We start from the raw sequence: 10,242 nt of genomic DNA on the forward strand, positions 1-10,242 counted from the left end.
TAAATGGAAGGGTTTACAAGCATTTGTAGCTTTCACAGCATTGTTATTAGATTAACGTAAAAGTTGTAAATAGGAAATGGTATCGATGTGAAAGTGTGACAAAGTAGGCTTTCGGTTGGCTTATTGATCAATCGAGAGTTTGCCACCCGGAAGTATGTGTGACGTCATGATAACGTGCTATTTTGTCAAATTGATGGGTAGTATAAGTTAAATAAGTTTTCGAATGTAAGTAGGAAAAGTAAAAAGTCGTCATTAAAATAAATAGTCAAGTGAAATACCAATGGGGAAAAAAATCTATTTTATATTGAAACCATATTGTACTTCTTTTTTTCCCAGTGGGATCCCAAGATGCAGTGATAAAATGTCAAGGAATGACGAAACATTACATCATTTAACACGTCCTTGGGTCACATTCTCGCGTTTTTAAACAAGTGTTTTGAGGTCGCAAGTACGTTTTGCAGCGATAAATCAGTGACGCATTTCCTGCCGCTAGCAAGTCACAGAGCTTGGCGTTTCTGCCATTTTGTATTCCTCAGCAAGTCCGTCCGAGTTGTTGTCGACGAACATATCGTGTCTTGACATCCCTGATGGTGCTCTTCACTAGATTTGTAATTGAACCGCGATAGCGTAAAGATAAGTGTGCGTTCCAATATACACAGAGTTTAGTTCACCACAGATAACTGGCAGGTGTTTTTTTCTTCACTTCGAGGTTTAGTAACAGTACAGAGCAAAGGGAGTTAGCCTAGCATCTGTGCTAGCCTTCGAGCTAGCGAAAACTAAGCCGTCCTAGTTAGCTTTGATCCGAGGCGAAATGGCGGCCAACGCGGCACAAGCAGCCCCGAAAAATAATTGGTATGTAACACTTCTCCAGAAAATAACACTCATGGGTGTATTTATACACAACTGAACTGTGTTAGCGGACATTTATAGACGTGTCGAGATTTGAACTAAGGTTTAGGGTGGTGCCGTCACCAACTCGACGAGCACTTTTCAATACACGGAAGTTGGAAAAAATGTTCATCTATTTTGTCACTAATGTAGTTGGATTTTCTTTTCTGCACGTGGTGTCCACGTTATTATTATTCTTTTTTTTTTTACAAAAATAATTGAGGAAACACATCAAAGTGGTATTTCTTGTGACTGCTTTCCTTTTTGGTTAATTGGAAAGACATTGCTCAATTCTTTGGCCAACACATGTAATAGGTATAGTGTCATTTCCTATGACTTAGCTCTTTCTGGTTATGCTAAAGATAGCGACTAAAGAAACGGACCATGAACGACCTGAAGCGAAACATAACTGAAGTCAGCAAACATGGCAAAAAATGACTGCAGCCTTGATGTACTTCACAAAACTAATGATACCCACGCAGATATGTCTCTAATGTGGCAAATTGCCCAGAAATGTCTATTGAACTGGATTCGTTAAACTGTGAGGAGACTTAAAACCCAATTTTTTTGTTTTCTGTTTTACATGTTATTCTCCCATATCATTAAATGCACACTACTCCTGACTTTCATTGAAATGGTAGGGCTTACGGTGTTGGTGCTGCAGAGAACCATGTTCAAGAAAATCCAGAATGGGAGAAAGCAAGACAAGCACTTGCTTCTATTAGTAAGACTCAGAGCAATGCCAAGGCCAACCATGCTGCAGCAGAGGTAAGCCAGCTCTGTCGTGCCTTTATTTTGCAGTGACATCTGTAACGTAGCACATTTTATTAGTCCTCATAATTTAACATCAGGTAAATCCTACTTGTCAGTTTCAGGCAGGAGTCAATGACGCCGCCATGCACCACCAGCAGTATTATCAATGGTACCAGCAAAATCAGCCTCAGTATCCAGGGTACACATACCCATATAGCTACTACTACCCCATGAATCTGGTACGTATAGACCTAAATTGCAATAAAAACAAAGCTTTCCCTTTAGCGCGGAGCATAACATACTAAACCTATTTTACAGTATGGAGTTGGATACACACAAAACCAGTATGCTGTTCCTCCAAGCCCTTACCACCCTACACCACCAACCACAAATGGACAGGTATGTAGAAGAATCATATCTTATTTGTTTGGTCTATTCTCTAGACTTTACATTGATCTGGATCGAATCAGCCGATATTTTGCATTTTATGCATAATCTGTCATTGGCTGTAATGTCATGATTTCCAGATCAGTCAAGGGCGTCACTTATGCATCTCCAAAATAAGGCATTACAGCAAACGCATTTTCGTTCACCCCGCGGCCGTCCCGTGGTGCAGTTATGTATGTGAGAGCCCAAAAGCAAATCAAAATTTCAGCCTTGCCTCGTATAGCGTGACCAAAAATAGTTGTTTTTAAAAGTGTTATTTAATTTTAGACCCTCTTTAAGACCGCCAAAGTTGAATTCCATTGTAAGCACATCAAAATAGCTTTCATTAGTAGATTCCCGCCATACGCATTCAGCCAATCAGTCTAGCATTCATCTATCCATTTCATCCTGGTGAACAAGAATTATTATGAAAAAACAGGCCGTAACAGAAGCCCCCCCCCCCTCATTTCTATTCTTGTGTTCACCGAACCGAACATAGGCCATATTTGTTCACATGATACGTCAGGTGTTAATAAACTTGTCCTTCAATAGCGTTGTTGTCAAAAGGTTTGAGGGAAAAACTTGAATTTATAGAATCCAATACATTATATATATATATATATATATATATATATGAGAGAGTAACTTCATTTTTGGCGGTATTACTGACTGTTTTATTGTTCAGTTGTGCTCCTATGAGAGCAAAAAAAAAAGACTGGTGGTAAAAAGTGCACAGGAAGTGTTACACAACAGTGTTTTGTCATAGCTGGCACGGTTTTGTGCCTAAAATGATCCTGTTTCTTTCCCTAGCCTCCCCCAGTGCCCGGAATTGAAGACCAGAGCCCCAACTACACTTCTCAGCCTCAACCGCCCTCCGCTCCTCAGCCACCCCAAAGCCCAACCTCAGACAAACCTGCTGCTCCCCCACCCCCACCCTTACCTCCTCCCCCCAATTCCCAATACCCCCCTCCTCCCCCACACACTGCCTACAATTCCAACAATTCCGTGGCATATCCACATGGGGACCCCAACCACATGCAGGTTTACAACTCTTGCTCGGCAAGGCCCAGCTACGGCGCGGGCTTTCAGGCCCAGAACAACTATCAGCCCCCACAGGGTCCATCCCAGCAGCAAGCGGGGCCATACGGAGCGGGCATGGTCAGAGGAGAGGGTAATAAAGCCAAAACCCAAAACCCAGGACAGCAACTCTGGCATCGCATGAAACGTAAGTGTTGATTTCAGTACGTTAATCAGACAAATCTGCTTACGTTTGAACCCAAAAAAGAAAACCTCTGCTTAAAAAAAAAGGATTTCGAGAGCCTGTGACTGGTCAGCTGCGATAACAGGGGAACATTACTTAGTGCTCTTCACGTTTGTCTCCACAGAGTCACCTGGCACTGCCCCGATGAAGTTCAATATTCCAAAGAGGCCTTATCAGGTGACTGCTTCGAACCAGGCATTCTCACCCAGCGAGCAGCCGGCTGCACTCAGTCCAGCCCCTTCCTCTCCCGTGAATGTCAGCGCGACACCTCAGACACGGTAAGAAGCGGACCAGCTGCTCAGAACCGTCGTTAGGCTTGGTGGGATGACGGCCTGACCTGCTAACTTGCGTCCGCAGACCCCAGGACTGGCCGCCAGCCATGAAGGAGTATGTGCAGCGCTGTTTCACAGCCTGCGAGACGGAGGACGACAAAGATCGCACAGAGAAGGTGTTGAAGGAGGTTCTACAGGACCGCCTGAAGGATGGATCCGCTTACACGATCGACTGGGACCGTGAGCCCCTGCCAGAGTAAGCCATAAAACAGATTTATTTATTCCAATTTTTTTTTTTTTAATGGCGGATGACAAAAGTGTCTAATTGAGTGTTTTATCTTGTTCTTTTTTATTTGTAGTTTGAAGGGTAAGCAGTCTCGTTGGCATGCGGTCCCGAGGAGCGTGGAGACTTCAGCGAGTCGAGGCGGAAGCACAGCTGCTGCGTCGCGTGGCAGGGGTGGAGGTCACAGATTGGGTCACTATAGGAATATCTTTTCTCAGCGTAGTCCATCTTCCAGCTCATCACACTCTTCCTCGCGCTCCCCCTCCCCGACCCACGGCAGAAACCGTGACCGCAGCAACCAAAGACACCGGCGGAGGTAGAGAGCTTGAACGCATCCTGTTTCGCTTGCCCCACCTTTATTAAGCCAAGACTCATGCTGACAGGCGGATACATGTAATTGCAATTATTCTGCCTGCCGCTGTATGCTGCTAGAATAGATGGATGACTAAAGATTACATGAGTTGAAGTAAATAAGTGACATTGGCTAATTTCCTGAGGTCCACTTGATGATCTATCGTGGTGCACAGTGGTTGGGAATCCTGCACCAGTCTATTTAGTTTATTTATTTTCTGAGTCGGGGGTCACTGCCATTCTATTCTTGTTTTCTACCAGTGATTCTGGCTCTCAGTCAGACAACAGCCTTTCCAGCGATCTCCGACCTCAGCTGACGAGACGAAATCAGAAAGGTGGTCGCGGGCGTGGCAACGACAGGGATCGAGGACATAGCGGAGAGAGGGGACGAGGAAGAGGTGGAAAAGCTAGGGGCAGGAGGTAATACCGAAACAATGTTTGGTTATGACTTAACGTCTCTCATGACGTTTTGAATAGCCTCCCATTCCGTTTGTCTAGAAACATGGATGACTCCAATACACCCGGTGGTAAGAAGAGAAAAGGTGGCAACGCTGGTTTGGACTTCCGCGATCCTGACAGGGAAGCCAAAAAGCAGAGCCGAGCGGCACGCTTCCAGAAGCAGCTTCGCTCGGAGCCCCTGGTGTTGTCTGTCAACCATCTGGACATGCCTGATGGGACACAGGAGGGCCTCAGCTGGGAAGACTGTCCCATTGTTGGCACATGTCAGGACATCACAAAGTGTTACCTGAGGCTCACCTGTGCCCCAGACCCCGCCACTGTGCGGCCTATTCACGTGAGTCGTCATCTTCTCTGAGATACGCTAAAAGCAACCTCATTGTTTCAGGTGAAAATCGGTGACATCAGAGTCCAAAATGATGAATTTTAAAAATAGGTCAACCCCTTCCACATGCTTTAACCTTTCGGCCTGTTCCCCTTCATCTTGACAAGTGAGAAATGAGACATCACGTAAGAGCTGCGGCGTGCTTGCTGCCAGCTGTCCGTCAATCCCAGTTGAAGTTTACTGTGACACACAAAACAAGAGAATGCAATACATTGGAAACTATACACCAAAAATGTTCAAACCATATCACTTTGTGTAACAAGTCTGCTAGCTTAATGCTAACATGGTATAACCATTAGTTTGGCTCACAGAAAAACACGTGTCACTGCAGCGCATTCAAAAAGGGGATAAAACAAGAATCAGTGGCATTTATTCTCTGCTCTGGGAACGGCGACTGTTTTCTGGGGTCAGTGAGAGTTAGTCGAAAAACTTCTCTGCCTCATAGAGGTTCCTGTGTCTGAAAGTGCACACGTAGTATTAAAAATCTGCACTCTAAACCACAGAATAGCGGCAAAACACGGTCGTAGGTAATAGTTGGTGTCAGAGAACAAGAAATGGTGACCTGTGAACTTTTTCTTTCTTTGCCATGCAGGTGTTAAAAAAATCTTTACAGGCGGTGAAAGCGGACTGGAAAACCAAACAGGACTACCCTTACGCTTGTGAACAGATGAAGTCCATACGACAGGACCTCACGGTAAGTGCGAGGCACATTCACCGCGCTATTTGTTTCTCATTTATAATTTACAAGTAAAAGTTGAACATGATCTCAACCCAGGTCCAAGGAGTTCGTACCGAATTCACCGTGGAAGTCTACGAGTGTCACGCACGCATTGCCCTGGAAAAGGTGAGACTGCTGACTTGGCAGAATGGAAGCTTTTGCTTTTTGCGGCTGTCAAATCGAAACTTGAGAGGCTGGCGTTTTGTTGCCCAGGGTGACCATGAGGAATTCAACCAGTGCCAGACGCAGCTGAAGGCCCTCTACAAGGACAACCCCTCAGAGAACATCGGAGAGTTTACCGCCTATCGCTTGTTGTACTACATCTTCACCAAAAACTCTGGAGGTGTGCTGAGAACACCGTCGCACTCCTTTCCTTTTGATTGCCTCTTTTAATCCCGTGTCGTCCCAACCGCAGATCTCATCACTGAGCTGGTGTATTTGACGCCGGCACTGAAAGCGGATGTGTGTGTCGCTCACGCGCTGGCTCTCCGCGCCGCCTGGGCTCTCGGAAACTACCGCCGTTTCTTCAAGTTGTATCAGGAGGCTCCCCGCATGGCCGCATACCTCATCGACAAGTTTGTCGAGAGGGAAAGAAAGGTTGCGCTTCGGGCCATTGTCAAAACGTAAGACGTTACGACCGTGAAGCATATCCAGTGAACTCCCATTCAATCGTGGCTCAAACATTCCACACCGAGCTGCAGCAGGTGAAATTCCACTCGGTTTTATTTTTGGGTTCCCCTCCCTCGCCCTAATCAACAGTAGAATCTGCTGTCGTTTCTGACAAAAACGCGACGTGCGCAGCGCTGATTCACCGCATGGCTCTAATTAAACATGGCGTTCATCATTCACTCCTAAAAAAAGGCATCTGCTTGCAGTATCTTGTCTTGCTAGTTTAATTGTAGGCAGGCAACTTGTTTACGAAATTCTGCACGCAGCCCATCAGTCACTCAAAAAAGATGAGCGCTCCTAACCAGTGACAACCCGTTTTCCGGGTAGCGGAACACTGACTTGTAAAAACCTCAGCGAACTCGGCCAATGTCATTCCGGTGGTTCCAAACTCGATGTACACTGGCCCTTCTCCGCGCTAAGCCGGAAGCGTCCTTGATGCGGCGATACCGCAATAACCACCACGGCAGTGTGTGTGTGTTCAAGGTCTGTGATACGTATGACCTGCGACACAGTGGGGGCTCACTGGATTGGTCAACATGAAAGCGAAACCTGCCTTTCTGACCATTTCTCTCCTCTTCCACAGGTTTCGGCCTGACTTGCCGGTGGAGTATGTGCAGTCCACGCTAGGCTTCCCTACTTTAGAATCCTGTATGGAGTTTCTTGCTGGGTTGGGTGTCACTTTTACCCCCTCAGACCCTCTAAGAATAGACTGTAAAAGCAGCACCACCACACTGGCGGCCTCCTGAGGGGGGGGGGGGGGCGGCCCTTGCGCATTTAAAGGGGGCGGGCGCGTAGTCGTGGGCCCGCACAGATCCAGAGTATTGACGAATGCAGCGCACTTTTTTAATACCTCAGCCAGTTCCGTGAGGCAGACCAGCACCCGTATAGGACCTAGTAGAACGTAGTGACTCGAAGTCCCATGTCAGATGAAAGTTCCGAATCCAGAAGTCATTTAGCGGCTTTAGACAGATGGCGCTACAGATTCTCTTGTACACACACGCACACAAAGCTCCTCTCACGACAGTCAGCGAGGCAGAAAGCGCCCGCCTTCATTGTAGCCTCTCCCCAGCTGCTTCCATTCACTCAACACTTTAGAGGCCAAAGAGTCACACAGCCAGTTGAGGGAGGGCGCTCACGCGATGCTTCCTGTTCCGTTAGCCCTGTCAGATGTCAACGCTAACAGTGTGCTGTTATGTTTTCTTCCTTCCCCAAGTCAACAGCTCCAAGATCTCAAGTCTCAAGTCTCAAGAACAAGGTACTCAGCTGGTCCGAGTCATGTTCCATACAAGCATGCAGCTCAATATAGACTGGCCCAAAACAAAAACAAAAAAGAGGAAGCAAAGATCCCCAGCAAGGTTATCATGAAGAAGTGGAAGCTGTGGTTTGTATGTCCGCGCATCCTTGCGACCGCCCGATCCTGAAGGTCTGTGGCTTCTGGTGCGGTTCCTCGTCTACAGTTGCCCGAAGAGGAGAGTTTGGGACTCAAGTTCACGTCACTGGTCAAGTGACATCCAGTCAGGAAGCAATGACTCTTTGAGACGGAAGCGTGTTCTTGGTTGAGGTCGTCGAACGTTCACACCTCCAACCCTGAAGGCGAGCTCTATCTGCGCCGAAAGAAGTTTGTGGTCAACCTCAGGTGAAGCTCCTTCCACCGGCCGGCTCTTCCATCGCCGGTGCTCGTCCGCCTCACCTCAGGTGGTTGTGGCGGAATTCGGCAGGAGGACGAGTGATGACATCCATCGCCCGGTTTGTATGCTGTGTCTGTGGCTCTCGTTTGCAACTAAGGCTGGTAAGAGAAGGACTCTCCGAAACGAGACGGATGGCGGCAAAACATCATGAGGCTCGCTCCCATCCCCGTTAGATCTTCTCCGGGTTTTGGACAGCAGTATTTGGCCTTTAAATTGATGCCAGGAAAGAAATACGCAGCTACAATGATGGTGGCAAAGGCTTGAATATGAATTGAGTCTCATTGCCATCTATCTAAATTTCACAAACACTGCTGTCGAAATGTCTGAATTTTTAACGCCGGTCAGTAGTTATTGATCGGAAGGGGGAATCCATGAAATTAGTCATTCCTGTTTAGTCAGATTGACCTTTACATGCTAGGACAGGAGCTCAAATGTGCATAAAGAAAAGTACGTCGTTGGGAATCAATATTTCTGTTTCTTTGAAAATGTTCATGTCGAGCTGTTGAGAGGCATTTTAAGAAACTTGAGTTCTAAAGTTGTTTTTTTTTTCCATGGAATGTAAAATTGTATGATAATTGCTGTGGTTCATTCTGCAGTGGCTTTGTACAGTAGGTGTATCCACACATGGTAAGTGTGTTTAGATTTCTATTGCAGAGCAGTGTGCGTGTATGATTTTGCTTTCAGTCAAAGCGAAGCGACGCCGGCTGCCAAAGATTTAATGTAGGGGTGCGGAACCTGCGGCGCCAATTGTGGCCCACCAGAACATTTCACCTCGCTCTCCTGTACTAATGACAAAAGAAAACCTGTTGTAGAAAAAAAAAGAGCCCCCGAAAAATGAAAAACACCCAGGTTCCCTGCCCCTGTTCTAAAACATGTTTTTGTTTTTTAAACTCCGTTACGAGACTTCCTTGATGTGATTTTTGACCTTGTAATTTGCGTCATGACGATTGATCTCAACATGTCTCCTTTCTTCCCCTTTTGTTCGACCTGTTCTCCTCACCCCTTGACCCTCCCCCAACCCCTCCCTCCCTATCCTTCCCCGGGGAGTCGCACCCCTGCTCACTCCCACCAAGCCGCTCACACGGCTGGCTGCATTGCAGGAGGGAAACATGAGGATGATGACGAGGACGCCGAGTGGGCGAACCTCCTACGGAAAGCAAGCAAGCGGGAAGGGGTCACTTGTGAGCAAATTCCAGTCTCACGCCAGTTGAAATCCAAGATGGATATGGTTGTGAGCATCATGTGCAACGATTGTGCCGCTAACTCGTCCAATGTTTATTTTGTTCCCCCCCCCCCCCCCCACCTCCCTTATCACGTAACTTCTATTTTAACATGTTAGGTAATGGCATCAAGTTGATTTCTGTTCGTCCGGTTGAGTTTAAAACGAGACGAGCTGTCTTCTGTTCAGTAGTCCCGTCCGCGTCGTGAACCGATTCATCTGCTGTTCTATGTTCACCAAAGTGGTCGAAGTCGCAACCAGGTCTTAACACATTCACACGAGGAATGTTTATGTTCCCTGGCGCCTAAAAGTCCCGTTTTCCGTATTTTTGCTCCCATGTGCTCTTGATTACTCATCAGTCTTGTCACTTCCCTCCTTGATAGCTGCCCCTCAAAGTTCTTCCCAACACCGTATGAACTTCTCATCTTCTCCCTGTCACCTCCTTTCTCTCTCATCTTTTTTTCCTCCCCCACTTAGGTTGTTTCTCCTCGCCCATGCATGCCCTCTGTCTCTCTCTTCCTGCTCTCATACATGTCATTCATTTTATGTTGAGTATGTTGCACTCGCACATAGTCACGGTAGTAAGTATGGACATTGCAGCTCACTAACATCTGTAGCAGGTTATTTTGGGTTATTTGCAATGCCTGTCCGTTTTGGGGTTTTTTTTCTTTTTTGTCCCTCCCCTCAAACCAAGTTTTGATAGCACCAGCATCTGTATGAATATTGTGTACATACCCTCTTTTGAAGAATCTAATAATAAAACACGAAGAAGCATTCACGTATGCTGTGTTGTGTAATATAAAACAAAAATACTTGGATTATGCCATCAGAGGTTTATTGTAAAATGTCGCGGGAATGACCTGTGATACCTTT

General features: G+C 46.5%; 1 protein-coding gene across 1 annotated transcript; it reads left to right on the top strand.

The window, feature by feature from the left end:
• The first annotated feature begins 514 nt into the window (after positions 1-514).
• leng8 (leukocyte receptor cluster (LRC) member 8) lies at positions 515-10,143 on the top strand. The gene is made up of 15 exons (XM_086113039.1): positions 515-852; positions 1,530-1,656; positions 1,758-1,880; positions 1,960-2,040; positions 2,878-3,292; positions 3,453-3,606; positions 3,686-3,856; positions 3,960-4,199; positions 4,496-4,654; positions 4,733-5,027; positions 5,668-5,769; positions 5,851-5,919; positions 6,007-6,136; positions 6,209-6,416; positions 7,046-10,143. Exons 1-15 carry the CDS (start codon positions 812-814, stop codon positions 7,206-7,208), a joined length of 2,478 nt encoding a protein of 825 aa, XP_085969165.1. The 5' UTR covers positions 515-811; the 3' UTR covers positions 7,209-10,143.
• Positions 10,144-10,242: the final 99 nt, after the last annotated feature.

This window comes from Hippocampus guttulatus, chromosome 6 (assembly GCF_054856545.1).
Source record: "Hippocampus guttulatus isolate MCC_2025c chromosome 6, RoL_Hgut_1.0, whole genome shotgun sequence".
Classification (NCBI taxonomy): domain Eukaryota; kingdom Metazoa; phylum Chordata; class Actinopteri; order Syngnathiformes; family Syngnathidae; genus Hippocampus; species Hippocampus guttulatus.